Consider the following 23003-nt stretch of genomic DNA (forward strand, 5'->3'; position numbering starts at 1 on the left):
GCTCAAATATTTGCTTGCCGCTATTTTCTGACTTCTGATTTTAGATAGAATCTGTTAAAAACAAAAAAATACATCCTAAAAATAACTGTGCGAACCCTGGCAGGCCAGCCTGATAGTGAGCATTACCCGTCGCACACTTTTTTTCCGCTCTCCCGCTTTTTCTCCTTCTGTCTGCCTCAACTGAGGCCGGCTAACACTCCTGAGTGGCGATGTGGATTTTGGGGACGGACACATTACACGGTTGGAACGGCAACAAAAGGCTGAAAAGAGAGCCGGCGCTGGGAAGACACCGTATTAATACAGACAATACGACCCCCTCGTTGCTTTTGACTCCCTTTTCTCCCCTCATTTTTTCTTGCTCTCGCTTGGCTTTTTGTTACAAAATCAAAAGCTGAAAAAAGCCAATTCCGTTCAGGTCTTTTTTTTTTCCATGTTTAGCTTTGCTTATACGCATATTTTATTTGACAATTGCTTTAACGTGTAATTAAATGTAATCGGTACATATTAAATTGGGTCGAAACATCTTTACGCAACATAAAATTAAAACATTCAAAGGCAATTAACGATACAGATCATTCTAACCCCAATTGAATTGTATCGCATTAATTTTTTTTTTCATTATTATACATTTAATTGAACACAATGAATCTTTCCTGCTCTAAATACAAAAATGCATTTGGGAACACAAATGTTTTTTTTTTCCAATGGTTAATGAGTCCTTTGCATTTAATATCACAACTGGTAAAGAACATTTGATGAAAAAAAACAAACTTAGTAGCATTCGCTAAAATAGCAATCTTCCATTAAAGAAAAAAAAAAAGTTAAAAAAAAATCCAAGCCTGCACTGTGAGCCTGGCCTGAGGACAAATATGGATGTGACAACTGAGTTTATTCAAACTGACAAGAAGATTAGAGCGAATTGGATTAAAAAAAAAAAAAAGAGCGAGAGAGAGAGAGAGAGAGAGAAATAGCAACTGCCTAGCAATATGACCAACTTGAAATCCCTCGAGAATAATCTTCTTTATATCAGCAAACAGACACAAACACAGGTACGATCTTTTAATCTCTCTCTTGCTTTGCACTTTTCAGAAACTAAAACAAATTCACAGGCGCCTTCCATTACTTGTCAATGGACAATTAATCCAAAGACTAACGACAACAACGTGATCTGATCTCTCCCCCCCCCCCTTCCATGAGTCATCGCAGCCTCATGAGATGAATGAAGATCCTGCGGTTTTTGGACTGATGAAAGCACGTCCTCTACGCAAGCCTCAATTCTGCTTGTGTGTGTGTTGGATCGCAAAAAGCACACAGCATGGCTTTGGCTTGCACCGATATGCGGGAGCAATCCAAATAGCAGACTTTCTCTTGCACGGCCAAGAGTAGCGAGCGAAGACGCTCCCTTTTCGAACGCGACAACCTTCCCCCTTCTATTTTCGCCTTCCGACAGTGTGTAAAAAGATGGGTGGGCCTTGGTGAAAGATGCCAAAGCCACTCTGCATTTGGGGGGGGGGGGTTGGTTCCCACAGCACGTAAAACAAAAGCCTCTGACCTGCCTGACTTCCACTTCATTTCGTGCACACTTCACCGCTGAGGGTCATCCCGAGCGATGCCCACACATACCTACATTTAGGCACAAGGAACGAAGACACTCTCGTGATGTCATGGGAGGCAGAGAAGGGATCAGGAAGTAATTAACAACAGATTATTTTCACAGAGGAAAACAAACACAAAAGTTGAGAACTGTGGAATCCGTTAGAAAACTTCCACCATGCTGTGAGCCATTCATCATTGTTCGCCAGTTCGAAGCCGCCGCTCGCTCGAGTTTTTTGCTTTTTTGTCGTGAGCCAAATTTGTATTGAAGTACTGTAAGGAAGGAGAATGCTAAAAAAAAAACTAAATGGGAACACTCACAAACTAGATGCTCACACTAAGTGGGCAACCATTAACTTACTAGGCCCCGCCCCTAAATGCCACACATCCAGCACAGAAATTCCACAGTAATTATTTTGTTATATTCTCCTTTCTTATTTTGAATTGTGTTTTTATACATTACATTGCTATTTGTATTTGTGGTGGTTTTTTTTGGCGGGGCTTTATTTGTGAATCCTTCCTGCGGTCAATGAGTCAGGGGTCTGGCTTCAGTGCCGGGGGGTTTCACCGTCCACCCGGGACTCCGGCGCGAGGGAGGCGGGATCTGGCACGGCGGAGCGCGCAGTGTGGAGCGGTCACGGCACAAATGGCACAGTGCGCACATTTCACACCTCCCTCGGAGTGACGGCAAATTTCCTGTGCTGCACTTTTTTTTTTTTGGGATTGGAAACACATTTGAAACATCTTTTCATAATCACACTTGCGGCTCGCGGAAGGAATAAAAGAGGCGGACCGAGTTCCAAAGTATGAGTAAGTACAATGAGCTAACTTTGGGCCCTGACAAATGCTTTTTTAATCTCTCTTTCCATGCTCGGACAAATGATAAATGTGCTGCGTTTTAATGGAAAACAGCACAATATGCATTTTGTTTTATGAAGCAAATCAAACACATTTGGCCGAGCAGTGAATGGATATGCGCCCACTTGCTGAAGCAACACTCAATCATTCATTCATTCATTCATACAGTCAGTCAGTCAGTCAGTCATTCATTCGCAAGGAGCTCGCCAGTTTGTGGTTATCATGCAAAACGTTGGCACTTGTGGGCCAAGAGATCACTATCGTCATTGTTATAATAACAGTCTGAGTCTTAACGAGAGCGCTCAGGAGCAGATTTCCGCCAAGCTCGAACAATAACAACACAAGTCAATTCTTCGGTCCTTGTTTAGGTGCTGCTGTGATTTTGTCCAGAATAAACTGGAAAGGAATTGGCCTTGGACAGCTTCCTTGGGATATAGATGATAAACTAAAAAATGCAAAGGTGGAGCTGGGAAAGGGGTGGGTTGGTTTGGTATACTAATATGAGTTAGAGCAAGCACATGGGACTAGTTATTGATTTGGGAACAGGAAGTTCAAATTGGCCGAGCTAATTATGCTATTAGGCTAATGAGACAAAAGTCAACCTAGAGCAGCTGGGTCACGAAACCCCTTTGAGAAATATAAATAAATACTTTCAATTACAGTGAATTATATTAATCTGGAATTCCAACTCGGGAAAAACAATTTTGAAAACTAATCTAATTACGTTTTTTTTCCCCCCTTGGATATTGCTGTTGCGATTTAATGTGATTATTTGTTTGAAGTCCTCTTCCATTGTATTTTTGAACCAAAACAACAATAAATGAATGTGTAAACAATATATTTATCAATGTTTTGATCTTATTGTTGAGGTTAACGCTAAGATAAAAGCAAATGAAGCATGAATGAATACAAAAGACGGTTTATCTTTTTCAGCTAGAGTTGTTAACTTACTAATCACTGTGACAACTTCTCAACATTCTATTCTAAGTGTGGCGTAAACAATCACAAGTCAAATGACAATAACGCAGCCAAAACTTTTCAAGTTTCATGAAAAAATATGTATACTGCATTTCGTACATTATTATCATTATTATTATATTGTCCAGCACACATTTTTGTGACATTTTGATTTAAAAAAAATAAATAAAAATTCAAGTCAGACTATTCGATCGCTGGCGTCATAAACAGGTACCTGATTGAGGATCTGCTTAGGCTTTGTCGTTTAAAAAAAAAAACAACAACCTTAAGTCACTGTGAAGACTCTTTACTCATCTGGTATGTCTCCCGCCACTCGGCATTACAGTTCCGACATGTCGCTTTTTATCGGAGGTGTCTGAAAACACAAGGACGATGCCGGCGTGGTTTGTTCTGTCACGACTGTGGCGCTCCCATAAAACAGAGAAGGATCTCCAAGGCTGGCTGAGGAACAGCCTGAGAAAGCCTGACAGAGAGCCCAGAGATTCCCCGTGGCAGCTTTTTGCCACTCTGTCATAAACAAAACACAAGACGTCTTTCTCTTCTTCCCACACCAAGCGGGCTCGGGCAGTGCCAAACAGAACAATCGTGATCGCAGCCTCCTCTCTCCTTTTCCAACGCGCGCTCTTCGTCTTCCACAATATAAACAAAAGAGATGAGCGGAGACTTTACCTCTGCGCGAGCAACAATGAGGGCCATGTTTAAGGAGACAAAACAACAGTGTGTACGGGATCAAACGGGAGCGGGAAAGGCGGCGATGCCAAAGCCCGACAAAATGCAAAGCAAACAAAAACAAACAATGGGCACGTCGTGTCATTCATTGCGCGACTGAGGCAAAAAAAAAAAAAAAAACGTGAGAGGGGGGGAAAAAAAAAATGACTGCTGGCTGACGACTACGCTTTGGCGACCTCACACTTATTCGGAGCCAAGCGTGATAAAACGGTTGACCTTTGGGCAGGTTCGAAGACAGCGGTTTGCCCCTTGTCTTTGCTTTCATCCCTCCCGCCTCTCGCTCTCTGCAAGGCCCCAAATGTTCTCTCCAACTTAGGCTGCTCTGTCTGGAGGAAGGAAAAGTGCTGAGGCACACCGCCGCTAAGCAAACAGGAGAGAGCACACAGCCAGCGGACATTACGAATGAGCCGTGCATTGTGAACGTCCCCCGCTAGGCAGACATGTGCTGAACTTGCGTACTCAAAATTGCATTCATATTTTAAATATATATATATATATATATATATATATATATATATATATATATATATATATATATATATATATATATATATATAATTACAATTCTAAGCAGCATGTTGTGATTTTTATTTTAACAGCAGGCATTCCACTTTTACGTATGAAAGAAATGGATTTGAGTGATTCAAAAATTACAAGATGATAACAAATGGAAATTATTGTTTCAGTATTATACATATATTGCAAGAGTTTTTTTTTTTTTTTTTAAAGAGAGAAACACATGCAGCCAGCTGGAGTCAAGAGTGTACGAGTGTATATTTGCTCAATATTGTAAAACAAAACAAAAAAAGGAAAATAAATTCATCGTCATTAAAGTAGCACATTTGGAAAAACATTAAAAAGAGATTTCCTCATGCGCCCCAAATCGACCAACACAGAGCAAAGCTGCCAGAGTTGTGAGCTGTTTGGCCTGGATTGAGATTGTGGCTTCATGCGAGTGTGTGTGCGAGTGTGTGCATGGAAGACAAGAGGATACGGACGGGAGGCTGTGATAGCATAAATAGTCATTTTTGTGTGTTGTGTTTGTGAGAGAGCTAGTCGACATTCATTCCAAATGCCCCCCCCCTCAAAAAAAAAAAAAAATCCAGCTGAAATAATATTAGGTCACGAGCCGATGTTTGCGTGTAGCATGGTGAAGTGTGTTTTTAGAGGATTTGGCTTTGAAATGTGTTTCGTGTGTGTGTGTGTGTGTGTTGGGAAAAACACTACAACACAAAACAGTATTTTGGCTTGGTGTAAAATGGTTGCATGGGAGCGAGCAATGTTTGGCTGAATACGAGTGTGTGCGTGTGTGTGTGTGTGTATCCATCGTGATGGCTGTGATACAACACACTTTGGCTATATCAAAACCTATCTAGGATGGTCTTTGGCTGCGTGTGTGTGTGTGCTGTGTGGGTGTGTGTATGGGACGAAAACCATGTTTGGCTCCACGTGTGAAAGTACGCTACAAAGATGAGTTGTTTGTCTATTCTTTTTCTCTCCTTTTTTTTTTTTTTTTTAGCTGCGTGTTTGTGTATGGGTGTGAACGTGGCTCTGTGTGCGAGTGTGTGTGTGTGTGTGTGTGTGTGTGTGTGTGTGTGTGTGTGTGTGTGTGTGTGTGTGTGTGTTTGTTTGGCAGGCAGGTCCAAGGCAGCGCAGGCGTTCAGGCAGACTGTGAAGGCGGCAGCAGCCTGAGACCAGGAGACTCGCAACGCTCGCACACACACACACACACACGCGCACACACACACACACTCGCACACTTCTGGGTTGTGGCCAAATGACAATCCCTGGCTACAATGGCCTTATCGGGGCACATGCACTTTCATCAGAATAGGAAGAAAAAAAAAAATGTTCTAAACAGCGAAGGCTCCCTTGTCTCGCAAACATTTAATTTGACTGTGGCGATAATTGTGTAAAAATACACAAACAAACACACACGCTTATACAAAATAAACTACGGGTTTATATAAAGGGGCAAATGCTTCGCTTGGAAAAAAGCAGCATGGACTTGCCAGGGCATGTTGGACCAATGCCCTCAACACACACACATACACACACAAACACACACACACACACACACTAAATACTAAACAACATAGCAAGCGAAAGGAAATAATAAAAACAAGAAATTCAATGACATTTCTATTATTAATTATTCAGTCATTTTATGCCTGTTTGTACATATAATATTATCCATAAGGGCCTATTTATCGTTTAAACCCTTTTTTTTTTTTTACATTTTGGTTAGTGTAGGTACCTATTTGAAAAAAATGATCATCATTTTTTAAAGTTAAACAATTGCAAAGACAATATGATGATGTGTTTCATTTGTCAGATATTTGAATGATGGAAGCGTCTTTAAGTAAGACTGCCCAAGGCCTTAAATTTGGAAAAAGCTTTTTTTTTTTTTTTTTTTTTTTTTCAAGCACACTTTCACTGGCACGTTGTGCGTGATTTTCGAGAAAGATGTTTCATGTTTTCGTCGTTAAGCGCTCGAACGTGTCATCAAATGTAATGTGTACATATTAAACAGTGTTTAGCTGCCCCTGTTGATGTTTTCAGTTTTGCCCGCCCACGAGGAACGAGTTGCTCACATACCTGGCGTGTGGACGAAGTAGGCCAGGTAGAGGTCCAGCTCCTTGACGGACACCCCGATGTGATGCGGCTGGACGCACAGGCCCGGGTTGGTGCACTGCGGAGACTTGACCAGGCGCTCGCCATCCGTGCTCTCCAGTGGACTGCCTTTGAACAGGATGACCATGACCAGGTCCAGCCGCCACACCTTGTCGGCCTGGCGCAGGCAGTCGATGCGACGGATCTTGCCCTTCTGGTCGGGGTTGGACAGCACGCAGCAGGGGGGCTTCTTGCCCGTGATGGTGAGCACAAAGTCCTCGCGGAACTCGGGCCGGATGTCCTTGCGGAGCTTGGCCAGCAGGCGCGAGGCCCACTTCTGTTTGATCTCGGGCTTCTCCCCCAGGAGCTCGTCCTTCACGGCGCGCTCTTCCTCCTTGGACATGCGCTTCTCGTGCTTCTTGAAGTACTTGCGCTTGCGGGCCTGCAGGTTGAACCAGGTGTAGGCGAAGGCGCGGACGTGGGGCAGCAGGGCCTCGATGAAGGGGTGGAATTCATCCTGGATGAGGGAGGAGGAGGGGGGGAGGGCGGAGGAGAGGGAGGACGGGGGGAAGCAGGACGAAGAGGGGGAGAACGGGGGAGAGAAGGACGGGGAGAGGGGGGAGGACGGGAAGAGAGAGGTGAGGCAGTTAGCACCGGCGCGCAGCATGGAGGAGCGGCGCCTGCTCCGTGCGAGCGGAGCGAGGGAATGAACGAGAGGCGCCGAAAAAGAGAGAGAGAGACCGAGAGAGTGTGTGTGAAAGTGAGAGAGAAAGAGAGAGAGAGAGAGAGAGAGTGCCTGACACTCTCCCCAGCAGACATCACACTGAAGCAAACACTTTCAATACAGCACTTAGACAGGTGACGTGTAACTCATATTAACGCATGCATCAAAACAATCATTATTTTAAAATATCAATATTTTCACAATTATTATAAAATGATCCAACGAACAGTGTATATATATATATATATATATATATATAAACAAAAATAAAATGGTAGTTACCATTTTGCTCTTTCATCATAAAATGACCCAGCAGATTGCAAAAAATATTTTTTTTTTTAAATAAACTGTTTAGTTGAGTCAATTTGCACAGAAGAAATGGTCAAATATTTGGGAAAAAAATAAGATACCAAAAAAAAAAAAATGCTTAGCTGTCCAGTGAAGGCAGCCAAAAGCTTGGAGGGAAAAAAAAAGCCAAGGGGCACGATGTAATACCAGCAAAGGAACACAGGAGGTAGTGTAGCAGGAACAGGAGAATTGTTGTTCAAGAGCACAAGAGAAGGAGAATGGAAAGAACTTCAGCAACTTCACTGTTCCCCAAAAAAAGACTACAAGGATAAATGCATTAGGAAAATAAAGCGCATCAAGTTGATCAAATGGTCAAAAATGGAGAAAAATATCTTGATGGGATAGAGAACCAATTCTTGGCAAAGTGGGTAGAGTTCAGCGTGAGAGCAAGAGAGAGGCCGCGAGAAAGCTGGACAGGACAGAGATGGAGGTTCTCAAAAAAAAAAAAAAAAGCAAAACAAGAGGACGGAATCAATGTTGGAAGAGTGCGCGCGAGCGCTGGCAAACCCGAGTGCCGCTTCTTTTTTCGCCCTCTTTGCCTCCAACTCTGCCTTCTCTCTCTTCCTCCTCACGTTGCTCCTGCGCCCATTGACTGAGAGTGTGCCAACGTGCGCAGGGACCACCTATTTGGCACCAAGTCGCGGGCGGCACAGCCAATACGCACGCTCGTAGCGCCGAGGAGGGAGGGAAGAGCGACGGCAGGGGCAGAGGCAACGAGGCACGGGGCTGGTGGGGGGGGATTGGACGCTCGCTGGCTGGCTGACTGACTGAGAGAGAGAGAGCGAAAGAGAGTGACGCTGCGTCATAAGCCAAATAGTCGGGTTCCAATCTAGTGCAAAAAGGCAAAGTCCAGAGGATATAACAACTTTACATGCGTCCAATCTAGACACCACCTGCCGACTGACCCCCCCCCCCTCCCTTCCACCGCGACCCCCTCAACCGTACCCCTGCCTCTCCACAAACACCCACCCCCACTCCTGCCACACTAACCGCTCGCATTACAGCACCTTGGCATTGGATGGCATGAGAAAACACAGGCCCAAAAATCCCACTAGACCCTGAGACCAGCAGCTGCTCCCGGATTTGCCACACAAACAAGGAGAGGAGGAGGTGGGGGGGTGGGGGGGGGCTGAAAAGCTTGTCACCCCCACCCCCAACCACCCACCAAAGCGCCTCTCAACTAAAAAAAAAAATGTACATAAATATAGCATATTTTTATAATACAGCAGAAAATTGATTGTATTAATTTGTCACTTTACTATAAAAGTCAGAAGGTGCAAAGTCAGAAGTTGGAATATTAAAAAGAAGTTGGAAGTTAAAAATAAAAATGTTCAACAAAAAGGTTGTCATTGAGCAAGAATAAACTCCTAATAAAAAAAGCAAAAATAATGACTTCGTAAAGTTGCGCAATTAAAAAAGTTAATTAGATTGTTACTCTTAAAATTCTTATTTCTCATAACCTGACTTTGCCAACTTTTTCATTTTAATGCGGTCTCCATTGTATAAATGCCTGAAGCATTTGGTAATTTTTCTTCCTCCAATATTATTACTCAACAAGGGATTCGAGAGCCATGACTCGGAATCCCGGCAAGAGGAACGGCTAACTTGTCATGCGGCAAACTTAAGGGCCCAGACATTTCGTAGCGGGGCCAAGCCGCCTGCCGAGCAATGGGAGCGACCGCCCGTGTGTTTGTGTGCGAACACCTTACAAAAGGCCAAAGTCGTCTACTTGGCTCTCCCCACCATCGGCGCTAGCCTGGCCCGCTCGCTCAGCGAATGTCTGGACGACCAAAGGGGTCCAGTCCGCTGATTGGCCGGCTGGGCGGATGACTGCTTGGCTAACCGAGCTGGCAGGCTCAGATTCGCTGACTGGGGAAGGTGCCGACCCCATCTGGACCGAGCCGGGTGTCGTTTATTCGGGCTAGCGTACGTACGATGGATATAAAAAGTCTACACCCCCCCTGGTTAAATGCCAGGTTTTCATGTAATGAAAAATAAAGGAGAACCGCAAGCGTTAATATTTGAACACTTTCAAATTCCACCACCCATTAGGGTTTCCTGTGTTTGCCCAGGTGGTAGTTGTCTGGGCCCGAGACGGCCGCAATGTGTGTGGATCAGTAGCTTGGCATTAACATGAGGGCTCCTCTTATCTGTGCATGCCACGCTCTGTGTTTCACTAAATGTCGACCTTTGTTCCGCTGGCCGGCCAAGACAACCCCCATCCCGACATCTCCCACGCAGAGGCTACGCCCCAAACCTTAAGTGTATCTTCATTGCAAAGTTTTTTTTTTTTTCTCTCATTCACTGATAACAATTTCTAATAGAACATATGTAAAATAAATAAATAAATACAACAAACAATTGCCTCTCGTTTGCTGTTCAATTTACCAAACGTGAGACGTTCAGCTCTTCGTGAACTCAAAATGTGATAAAACACAGCCAGGGGATCACGTTGGTGACCCAGCGGAAAGTTAATTTAGTAAATATGATGATTGAAATAAATTAATAATAAAATCATAAAAAATGTCAAATAATTTTGAATCATAGTGTGTCTATTACAAAAGCTGACTTCATTATAATTCTAATTGCAAAATCAACACAATATGTTTGGATAATTTCAAAGACCTAATTTATGTAATTTACTTTTTTTTATTTGCAGTTTAAAAAACTTTAGCTGTTTCTTAATATCAGTAACCAAAATTCTAAATATCATTATTGTACTGTGAAAGAGTAGTTATTTTATAAACAAGCATAATTACAATACTAAGATATATGTATGTATTTTATATGTATGTATTTTTTTTTGCTTATATATATATTGGCATACACACACACACACACACACACACACACACACACACACACACACACACACACACACACACACACACACACACACTTTTTAATAGAACTCTGATCGAGATCAAAGTATGATAAACACATACACGTACGTGCATGCACGCAAACACACACACACACACACACACGTACACACACGTATACAGAAAGAGAGCTGATGAAGGTTTCAGCATGTCAGGACATGTGATGAGTGGAATTCATCCCTGACATCTGCTGTGCAAAATCACGTCCAGTATTGACAAGTGTGCTAGCAATATCAAGGAAGCACTATAAGGCTTTTTTTTTTATGCAAAGTTAAAACTCTCAATAATCTTAAGGTCACAGGCATCTGAGATCAATTGTCACAAATCAAGTCCTATTTCAGCCTTTCCCGGTTTCCATGTTGTCTTCCCGAGAGGAGGGCAGGGAAAGGAAGGTGCTCGGAGTAGGCCAGTGAATGAAATGGCGACTCGAACCACGGAAGCTTTGTAACCTCAAAAGCTTCACGGTTATGAAATCATCACACACCAGTTGACATGACGCTCTTTCTTTGGAAATAGTTTTTGAATTCAAGCCCACACAATAGTTCTCTCCCTCTCTTTCCCACTGCAACCCCTTTCTTGCTGTTCCGGTGCACGGAAGTAAGCAAAAAGAATGGCGCCTCGTTTTCCTCCCATCTCATCACTGCAGATTGATGTTAAGTGTGTGTCTGCGCATCGTTTGTAATTAGGTGCGTTTAAACACTGAAGCCTTAGTACGTGTGAAAGTCTGGAAGTCATTTATGGCATGAGGCGGCAGGCGGGAAAACTTTAAACAACTCCAGAGACGCGAGCGCCGCTAACGCGCCACTAGCGCGCCGCTAGCAGGCCGCGGCTTCTGCCCCGCTGCACGCCTGAGCTATGGAATATTCCACGTTTGTGCGAGAAGACAAACGCACATCAAAGACGTTCTTTGTCATTTTTCATACTTCCAGATTTATTCCGCTCGGATTTTCATGAGGCTCGTGTGGTTTTTTTGTGCATAAATATCACCGCATACACTTAATTAGAAACATATTTTGATTGTATTTATCTGCAACCACCGTTAAATAAATGGGGGATTTTCTAACTTTGGTTTTGGTGGATGGAAACTCAAAACTCCATACACCCAAAATATTTTGTGGCGAGGGAAAAGCCGACTACAGCGAAATGCTACACACTTACCGCCGGGTAATGCAAAACTGACGTTTCATCTAGATAGCGGCGGTACGCTGGATTCGAGAGACGCCTTTCTGCAAGAGTCGATGTTATCAGTTCTTTTAAACACAACTGGGCGACATTATGCGTTATGAAGACATCGGGAAGGGTACAAACATTTGAAGTGAAGAACTAAAGACGGGCTGGTGTCGCATTACGTGAGGCATATACGGTATAAGTGAAGGCGCCGTATGAGTGTTTACGTTATATTTCATTTCTGTCGTGTTGCGTGGGAAAATATGCTCAGCATTACTTGAGTTTGAGGTTACTATGAGAACGTTATTCATCCAACATATTTTTGAGAGTCTTAAAACGATGTCCCGTCTTGCAACACACACAAAGAGCAGCCAGTAAGTTGGTGTGTGTGTGTGGGGGGGTAGAATTTGACGTCCTACTTAAAGGTTCTCTTACCCCTTGGAAATGTTTATTTTTAATAAAATCTGAATTAATTTAGCCTTGAATATAGCTTAGGGGTGCACAGTGCAAACACCTCCGATAGGCGTACGCCGCGGGCAGCACACATGGAGCGTAGGGGGGGCCTTGAGGTCTTGGACCTCATAGTTAGCTAATACACAGAGAATGGAGCAGATAATGAAACCCAAAAGGCCCCCCCTTCCTAACAAGCAGCAGCAGCGGCAGCAGCCGGCGAGGACCCGCCGTCTCCTCACACAAGAGATGCACTATTGAGAGACTTTCTCTCCCCTTCATTCTTTTATTCCTCATGTCTGCGGGCGGGGCGGGATGCCAACCTCTCTCCAAAATCCGGGCAGAGTGCCCTCGCCCTTTATTCCTAAAAAAAAAAAAAATGCTTCGCCAATGTGCCCGCCTCGCTCGCACGTTCAGTCTGTGCAACACCGCCTTGGACTTTTTCTTTCTTTCAGCCCGAACTAGTCAGTGTCTCGGGCTAACACTAGTTTTTGCCTTCATTATTTTGTTGCTACAGTTTTCCCTCGGGGCCTTGCTGCTCAACATCCGCACTTGTCGCCATGGCCCGTTTGTGCTTGTTAGCATTAGCGCTTCAAGTAGGCTTCACTCAATGTGGTTTTGCAAAATTGTGACTCAGATGTAATGAAAGAGTGTCACTTTTGCCATTCATTGACAAAGATATTTTGAAGTCTGGCAAAAAATATTTCAAACTTTTGTTTGGAACTTCCACACCCACCGAAAATTATACTGCGATACTGTAATGTCTCAGTAAACTATAGTAACATTGAAAAAAACTATAGTTTTTTTTTAATTTGGATGAATTCTTTTTCAGTTATTTCCTTTGAGAAAATGAATTTCCAAAGCCAAACAAATCAGAGTTGCATCCATGCGACTTTTGTCATCCAACTTGGCGTCAGATGAAATATCTGCACAAGATGGTTGCTCTAGGTTACAATATGTGACTTTCCACAAAGGAAAGAATGAAAATCAACTTTGCAGATGAGAAGGAAGCCATGCCAAACATGAGAGGCCACGTCGGTGAGCGTGTCCTATCGGGGGACACTGAAGCCTGCAGATTTAATTCTGCTTATCATGTGAGCTGGAGCCTTGCCTGCTGGGGGTTGGCGCCACCAGGGTTAACCGGTGCCCACTCCCCGTGGCATGATATGAGCTGGGTCTTTGCCTGCGCACTCTGCCTTGCCTGTCTGTCTGTCTGTCTGTCTGTCTGTCTCTCCGTGTTGACTCGGAGGGCTTTGCGCCCGCTCCAAGTGGCCTCTCGGCCGACATTGATCCCATTAGGGTTAGAAGGTGTCCGTTTCAAATGGCGCTCCCGGAGTTGGCTCTTAATCTCCGCTAAGCTCGACCGCGTTTAGGTCAAAGGGAGACGGGACAGCGCGTCTTGAGCTGGCAGCTCGGGGGGTTAAAGGTCGCTCTGCCCATTTTGAGTGGCATTCCCTGCCGAGCGAGCGGCATGCCGGGGCGGAAGGCGGCCGAGGATGCAGACAAATGCATGCGGGGCGAGAAACAAAAGAGCCTTCACCGCCGCGCATGTATAAAGAGCAGCTCCTTTTGAAACTTTTGTCCTCAAACCACAGCTTTCCCCTTTTAGCCTTCCATGGCGAAGCAAAACAAGAGCGAGGACTGACACACATACAAAACATTGACGGGAGGGTTATCTCCTCAGCGACCGCGCTGGCTGACTTCCCCGTCCAAAGCAGACTTCAGGAACACCGCAGCACCGCAGCCATAAGTACATGTCCTCCGAGGGGACCATAAAACCCACCTCGAGTGGGAAAATAAGGATAGGTGGGCGACAAAAGTCAGAATTGTCATCATTTTCGCCTTTAATGCTAATTTAAGATATACAGTAATCATAGCGAGTAAAGCGAGCTGACATTGTATATCGTTCTTAGGCCGCAAATGAGTCGAGATTGAGTCAACAGCGCCCCTGCTGGTTGCAAGCAAGTGATGCAGTAATGCTTTTGCCAACTCTGCACAAAAGAGCCAATTCTTATGATTAAATAATGACATAATTTCAAAAATCATCACCAATTTGAAATTTGTACGTTTTTAAGGAACAAAAGGTGACATTGAACAATTTTTGAAAAATGTTTGTTCGTGAATATGCGATAATAAATAAAACCGGATTATTTCAGTTCTTACACTTTATTACCTCTGCCAAGGAAAAACGTTTTTCTTTTTTTTTTTATTAACGATGGAAATAAAAAAAACAGGTAGCAATTTTTTTTTTTCCATGTCAAAGTTCAAATCGACTGATCTTATTCCAATCCGCATTTTTAACAAACTAAAAAACAAGAATGCATTTTCTGGACGCGCTGTTGCCGCCCCCATGAATGGCACTGTGTTTATCAATTCTCAATGCCAAAACACCAGTCAGTCTCCATTTATAAATATGTGATTGTATGAAAAGATAGTATCACAGGAAAGTGCGCCAGAAGGAGCGTGCTGGCTGGACTGAAAGCAGCAAGAGCTGCCACGTCAGATGCTGCCGAGGCTTCTTGGCCGTCAGTGCTAAACCCACACACACAAACACACACGTGCAATTCAGTGCTGGGCTCGCTCGCTCACTTGTGCGCGCACACTCGCACGAACGTACACTTCTAAGAGTTTGCCTTTCATAGAGTCAGCAGCCAAGGCTGACACCTCTGCTCAGTGTAGCATTCACCGCTGTCTGTGTGTGTGTGTGTGTGTGTGTGTGTGTGTGTGTGTGTGTGTCAACTCGCATGGAGCCGCTCCATCAACAACACTCACAGGCCCTAATAATAAAGCCAGCAAATCCCTCGCTCCCTTTTTCCACTGCCACATGTCAGGGAGGGCACGGCCCGGCCCTGATTGTATCCTGTTAGAATTCTTTCAGGATTTGCACTACTAATGCATTTGAATTTTTTTATCTAACGTGCTTGTAAAAATATATGATATGGACTCTTTTTTCCTTGTTGGTAGTTTTGCCTGGCGGACAAAAAAAAAAAGAAGATACAACTAGATTATTGTTTGAGAGGAAAATTCATATTACACACTTTTTAAATTGAAGGGGAGGAGAAAATCCAGAGATTTGTTTCTCCTGATAGCCTTTACTTCCTCTGAGGGGTGTAATGTGGTTATGAGACACATTAGCATTCCTTCACATCCCAGAAGAAACCCAAAGTGTGGATAAGCAAACATTTTCTCTTAAGGACGACAACGAGAACGTCAAGAGGAAAAAAATAACTGTTGAATGGACCAATCGTTTTTAGATGACAAGCAGGTAGGAAGTAGCTTTTAAGCCTTCAACTAAACCCAGATAATTCTTCTGGGAATCAAATCAAGAGGAGGCTGACAGAAACTGGGATGATTTAAAAGACAAAATGAGATGAGACTGCGCAGGCAAATGTAAGACAACACGCAATAAAAAGGAGGAGGAAAGCCCGGGAAAGGTGTTAGGAAAGCAAAGAATGTTGTTTCAAGAGAAAAACGCATATGAATTCCGGTGTCGGATGATCTTGTGAAGAAGGACCGCATGGATTCTGTGAGATTTCATCACCGGGAGCCTTAAACGCAAACCATTCTTTTGCGATGGTTAAGTGAGACAATATGAGAGGAGTTGTCCTCGGCTACTAAGGTCACCAACACTTCATTGCAACTGACACACTGCAACGTGAATCAAAGCGCGATACAAATCTTGATCGACGGCCAATATTTCGACATATTTACGATACAAGTAACTACCGATGCACAATGATATCGCTCACTAATTAAGTTGCGATCTGATTTGACAGAAATTATGAGGCACCACTGGGGCTCCCATTTGGAGCCAAATTAATCAACAAATAATAAAGCGAGCTCTCAATTACTTGTGTGTGTGTGGGGTTACCAATTGTATTAATATTCAAAACAGTTTTTAATTCAAGCCATCAAATTTATAACAAGATTTGCATTTATGGAAAATAAATGGGATTTGGTTGTCTAGCCGCCATTTATTATTTAGAATTTGAAGCAATACTTAAGTATTTGAGATGGGACCAAAAAAAAAAAAATTGCCACTAATTCTTCTTTTAAACCATTTTATAGAGCTACAAACAGGAGAACACGTGCTAGCCTATAACTATTTCGGGTTGGGGAACCAGAGTTGATGCTATTCTTGGAAGCCTTTACGATACATATACTGTATATGTAGCGTATCCCATTTGGAGGGTTACACTGTGGCCATGTAATTTTGTTGCCCCTACCACCAACTGTGTATATTTTCTTTCATTTTGCGCACAGCATGCGAACGTTACCACCAAGGCGTATGCATGTGCATTTTAAACAAAAAACACACCAAAAAAAAAGAAAGAGGAGACAGGTGTCCACACGCAGGCCAGGACACAGAGTCAACAAACAAGGGTCGCATTTAATCAAGCCTGGTTTGTTTATTTAGCAGTGGTTAGGTTTTCACTTTCAAACCTCCCAAACTCCATTGCAAAATTCATCCCTTTTAGACTCCGGAGAGAACATTCAAACAGTATTAATTCCCCTTGCTGGGAAAAGGGACAGCCTTTTCCCGGAGCTATCCGTAACATCTGAATATAAAAATAAATACGCAGAACGGGCTTTACCCTCAAGTGAGAGGAGGGGGGGGGGGGGGGGGGGGAGAAATATCAAGGCAGTGTATGTTTTTCCTTGTATCAGTGTCTGAGGCAACATTTTTTTTTTTATGTTAAAAAACTACTGCCACCTCTTCTCCCGACGTTTAAGGCCGCCTTCTATGGCTATCGGGAACTTCTTTATCTCCTACCTCCCGTTTCTCCCCGCTGGACGCCCCCCCCCCCTCCCCTGCGCCAGTTAACTCACCGCAAGCCGTTGGGAGGACCACAAGAATGCTTAAATCAGCATAATTAGCCCGGTGTGTACTTTAAACACACATTTCCCCCAAGCCTGGACCCCTGCCACCCATACACCGCTGTGTATGCATCCACGGCCCGTCTCTTTGAGTCAATAAACACAAACATTTCAGCAGTCAGTTGGGCGCACACACACACACACACACATGCAAACACAACACAAGGGTTAAAAAAGATGCCGGGTCCCTTTTTCCCACCCTGCTTAGTCTCACTCGTGCAGCTGTTCCCCAACAACTGGCCCCAAAACCACTCCGACCGCACTAACACACTTTACTGTGCGGCTTAGCATGAGGCGGCTAAATGAGTTTAGCATGGGCGCTAAAAAGGCGGTTGTAAAGTTTCCATAAGCCGGCTGGTAAAAATCAAGCGGGAGCATGCGATGGCAAAGACTTTGCGGTCGGGTCCCACACACATCTGTATGTGTTTTGAGTTTCACTGGCGCATTAACAAACAATTGCCTCCCAGCAAAGGCATGATGCTTGGCTGCACATGAGGATTACCATTGCAGAGCATTTAATAATCAGAATCACAACCATCAAAAATGAATCAACCCGAGCATGTGATATTGTATTCGGGTAACTGTGCCGATCGTATTACCAGAGATGACTAGACTTTGTTTGTCGGCGTGGCTGCAAGTATTGCTGCAAGTCTCTATTTACCTTTCAGGGCAAAACGTGGTTACGCAGCAGGTCGAGTTTGTGTGTCTGCGGGAGATAAGAGCAACCACGTAGCTGATACACGTCGAGTATTCTCGGTGAGTCCGACCATGTCCGATGGAAACAAATATAACTGGCATGCCCACTAGACTGGTTGCTGGCTCTAAACAGAACTATACGGATATTGATAGAGGTTTATTGATATGCATTTTTGTGAATCAGTGCTCTGTATTGAAGGAAAAAAAAATAATACAAATCAAGTGAAACCTCCAAAGTCAAATACAATCCGTTTCACGACGCAGTTGGTAATCTTTAATACTTTTTGACATAAAAAAAATGTGTATTTAAAAAAGTGTAAAAGTTTAATGTGAATACAATAAAACACTTTGTCCTAATTTTTATTGACGCAAATCAAAAGTGAGTCACATTGCACATGTGCCCTCTGCCTAGTAGTAAAATATAAAAACAATAACAAAAATACAATGTTAACTTTAATAACAAGTGACAAGTCAAAGGCTCGCCGCACATTGGACCGTTGCGGAAAAATTAGGAGTTGGAGATTCTTCGGCACAGAGCGAGAGATTTGAGCACTGCATGTACTGGCTCGCTGTGATAAAAAATAAATAAATAAATGCCCCCGTATCTTGTTTTAAGGCTCTACTTACATTACATTGTACTATGTTATTAGTTTGTTTTTTATTTTTAGGTGACAGACACTCTCGATACTTCATTTTCTATTGGACCGGTCAAATTTATTTATACAGCCAGTCAAATTTTTTGATATAGCTTTTAATCGCAAAAACATTTTATGATCAGAAATAAACATACGGCACATAAAAATAAAATAATAATGTAACAATAGAATAAATAGTGAAATAAATATTGCACCTAATAATCCGCTTCGAAAAAACGATAGTTTTTAATTTTGAACATAATATATAATATAATTTACGACAATCTTCTGAATACCATTTACATTGTGTTGAAATGTTACTTCCATTTAAAAACCTCACTTTTCTTCACCCTTTTAAATATAGACAACATTCACAGTGTCTCTAATTACTGGCACCGAAGCACTCAGTGAGCGCCACTCCACGCCGAAAAACATTTGTCAGCAACATTTGATCAAAGTGGTGTGATACTGTTAATGTGAGGATGTGTGCTGCTAACTAGCCACACAAAGCTCTCTGCCGTGCGTGTGCGTCTGTGTGTGAGACGTACACTTAAGCTACGTTTGTCTGTCGCCACAACCTCAGATCTTACGGAGGGAGGGTTCAGTTGAGGTAAAGATATGATATTACGCAACGGGTTATAGATTTTTCCACCCCTGGCCTGCCGCCAGCACTCTCGACAGGAGCGAGAGTGAGACAGAGTGAGAGCGAGTGGGGAGCTGTGGGATCAGAGAGTAGCACACTTTGTTCTACAATGTCCAATTCACCAACTGGCCCTCCCCAGTAACAGCGAGGAAAATTGTGCATTCTTGCAAATGACTCCATAATACTGGGGAGTATCTCATGCTGGTAAACTCGAAGAGTTTTATCATTTATGAGGTCTGTTTGATATTTTCCGCCACCGCCTCCCTCAGGCTGTGTTGACGGCTGCTGCTGCTGTGTGGCCTCGGTGCTAAACACACACATTTAATGTCGGCAGAATAATCGAAAAAGTCCTGACAAATGATATAAGTCGTGCGGTCAGTCCGTCAATGTAAACTTCACTGGGATGGAAATTTCACCGTTGCGCAACCATCATTTGCTAAATTCCCAAACGACATTACAGACGAGTAGACTTTTCGGACAAAGCCGAGAAATGACGGACGCTATAGTATCAAACGGACTAAATCGAATGTGCGTGCGTGACAGACATCTTTGGGTGTGGACTACATCCAAAACAAGACTTGGACGAGTCAGCAAGAGCGTCCCGAGTCTGTTTCCAATCAGACGCTCGTCTGCCGCGACGCAAAGTCTTCCCTTGATTTACTCGTTGCGTATGTTAATGAAACTTCTCATATCAGTCTGGTTCACATTCTTCCCGCCTGGATTAAGAAGGCATGCATACGGTTCACAGACACGCACGCATAGAAATGCTTTCATAGCTTCTCTGGCCTAGATCTTGCACACAGAGGTACTCTTTTAATTGGGCCCTTGATGCTCGACATAGGGCGTACTTCCTCTAATTAGCTATATCTATAGCGTATGGGAGGCTCGATGAATGCATGCATGTGTAAAATCCTCTTTTGAGCAACTCCAAACTAACTAAGAGCTTTAATTTCACGCTAGGCTGCATTGTCCCATTGAGTGGGGGTACCCCCACAAAAGACCCTGTGAGAAAATCAAAACGAACGCAAAACACACCAATAGGTGACGAAGCGAAGGGGGGGGGGTAAGAAAAAGGAGCCCGCCTGAGACAAACAACAACACAACAACAAGGCCGGCTCATCCCCCCCCCCCCCCCCCCCAACAATGCCGATCTCGCTCTAACCGTCACTCCTCTTTTAACAGAGAGCTAATTGACAAGCAGGACTAAGGTGAAGGAGGGAGTCGGCCCCCCGGCAGCTGCGAGAGGAGGGATGCGCCGGAGCGGGCGACTCACGTTTCCACCATCTGATCATCTTATCAGCTGCTGCTATGTTTAATTCATGGATGAAAGTTTTTACTGTCCCGCCTGTGAGTCTCAAATGTAGAAAGTGGCACAGTTTGGTGAAAGGTTCAAGTAGCAACAACAGAAAGATACAATTTGGGATAAAAAGGAAAAATGTCTTCATAGGTATTTAAAAATGAATCACTCCACAGGTGCATTTTGCTTTTTTAGCTGACGGAAAGTGGCAAAATGGCCGCCGCCTGAGGTAGAAAACAAAACGGGTGGATTTTGCTAATTCATTCACAATATTAATCAGAATAATGTATTTGGACAAATAGAATATTATTATTTTAAAGATTTTTTTTTTAATGTTTTAACTTTTAACTTTCCCACACTCTTGAGTTTGAGTGGAATCACGCCGGATGACACACGTAGGACAAAGGTAAAATCAGTTCTTGCATTTTTATGTGACAAGGTACACCATTATATAAAGATTAAACGATTGCACGTGACAAGCGATGGTACTTTCCATTCTCCTGAGCGAAACTAGAAGGGTTCAAACAAAAGAAGGCCGTCGCAGGAAGCGCGCATTGACTTTTCTTTTTATCTATCTGCGTGCAACACACGTGGCAAGCGCTCGCTTCTAATTTCACATGGTGCCGAGAGTATGACCGCTCGATACAACTATATCGCAAAGCAACACAAGACAGCTATAGGGGCCGCCCCGCTTTCCACTGGCCGCAGATCAACGTAAAGCTAATCCGTACTGGGAGGCAAGAGGGAGGCTATATTCTCACGCGTGCACATATATCTGCATACACAATAACTTCCATGCATGGCGGGGACAGCCACCTATTACTCTGCCGTGCCAAGTGCCTCGGTTAAGCTTGATAAATCCATTTTCAATGGGCAGTGAGGGAGACTGTGCAGATAAGGGATGAGCCACACTGCTGAATTGAGCGTACCTCCAAGACTGACATTTTTTTTTTTTTTTTCCCCACCAAACAACCCCCTGTCTACAAATCATGCTTTCTTGCTCCTTTGCCATCTTAATGAATCTTCTAAAGTGTGCCATTCTCCTGCATCTATTCATCCACCCATCGCAGCCCACCAGCTCTCACTTTAGTGGCCAAGCAGTGTTAAGGTGGGCCTGGTCTGCAACCAGAGGGAAGGATGAATAAATAAAAAGAACACAATGTACCCCTGGGTTGCGCCTGCCCGCCCGCCCTGCCTGCCTTGCCTGCTTGCCGGCTTGCATCCCACCGCCTGCTTGGCGTCCTGGCATCGAAGTCTGCCCACTTTTCAGCCGGCCTTCCTTCCACTACAGCAAACCTATTCTTCAATGCATTTACTGGGCCTGCCCTGAGCCAGCGCGCGACCGCAACATGTTACGAAATAACAAAAAGTCGACCTGACTTTATACTCGGGGTTCCGTGAAAACAATACAAGCATATGCATGAGTCTGAATGTGAAGCTTTTGCTCAATTGTGCCACAGGCTGTTAAGAGTCAAGCATTTGGAAATAGTGCTATGACAGAAAAGATGCACAGACTCACATTTAGCTTTTGTGTCTAAAATAAAAAAATGTTCTACATCATTCTGTCACTTTCCTGTTGTGTACCTTAACATGATTGTGTGGATGCTGAGAGACGATCATTCGCACGTCACCTCACACTAATGCTTTTGTGGATATAAAATACTTTTTTTGGGGGGGGGGATGCTGAGTGACAGATATTCACACTGGTGCTTTTGTGTGGAAAGGGAAAAAAAAATGCGGGTATGTGAATGCTGAGACAAGCATTCACGAGCGCCGTCAACGATCACAGAAAATATTTTCCTTGAATCAATCTTTCACATTAATGCAACAGTGTGCCAAAAAACATAAGAAAAAAATGATGAGTGAATGTGGAGGAAGAAGCGTTAAGAATTAGAAACACCTCAAGCAGGAAATTATTTTTTGAAATATGCTTTATAAAAAATTCTTGTGTCAAACAAAAGCATTCCAGCAATGCTTTTCATTTTCCCTCCAAAAATGTGCAAATGTTCGGCGAAAAGCAATCCAACTTATTTCATACAGTATTAAAAAAAATCCCCCAAGATATCATAAAGCCAATAAAGATTATGGACAGAAAAACATTTCAGGAAGGTCGTGGAGATATTATAGCAAGATATTTGCAAGCTGGTATGATATGTTTCACATCATTTACAATCATTTTTATGTTGGGGTAGTGACAGGTTAAAATTCAGAATTGATTATTTTTTTCCATCAATTTTCTATATTGCATTCCCGATTAATAAATAAATAAATAAATATTTAACTTCAGCGTCAGTGTGGGGTGGAGGGGGGGGGGGCGTTGCAGGCTGAGCAAGTTTTCACCTACAAGATGGAAAGCCCAATTAAAATAATAAATGAAAAAATAACAATCACAAGCATACATTATTTGACATCAAATCCTAATGAGGGAGAATAAAAGTTCTTTATTTCCCCCTTAAAGTGCGCTGCACAATCTCTTGCACCAAGTTGTGCATCTCATTAGTTTGCACGCAGA

The 23003-nt window shown here is 43.4% G+C and overlaps 1 protein-coding gene across 10 annotated transcripts in view; it reads right to left on the reverse strand.

Annotated features, from left to right (window-relative positions):
• Window positions 1–23003, reverse strand: part of LOC147057070 (nuclear factor 1 X-type-like) — a 120108-nt gene that overhangs the window by 57145 nt on the left and 39960 nt on the right. For 8 of the 10 annotated variants that reach the window (XM_085912882.1, XM_085912884.1, XM_085912876.1 and 5 more), the window contains one exon: window positions 6757–7288. In XM_085912882.1, the coding sequence (XP_085769008.1) occupies window positions 6757–7174 (418 nt within the window). In that variant the 5' untranslated portion in view covers window positions 7175–7288. Of the gene's footprint in view, window positions 1–6756; window positions 7721–7777; window positions 8345–23003 lie in introns of those variants that run through there. The other 2 variants (XM_085912878.1, XM_085912874.1) reach the window with 2 other exon arrangements.

Source organism: Syngnathus leptorhynchus, chromosome 5 (assembly GCF_054491065.1).
Source record: "Syngnathus leptorhynchus isolate UIUO chromosome 5, UIUO_Slep, whole genome shotgun sequence".
NCBI classification, from domain to species: domain Eukaryota; kingdom Metazoa; phylum Chordata; class Actinopteri; order Syngnathiformes; family Syngnathidae; genus Syngnathus; species Syngnathus leptorhynchus.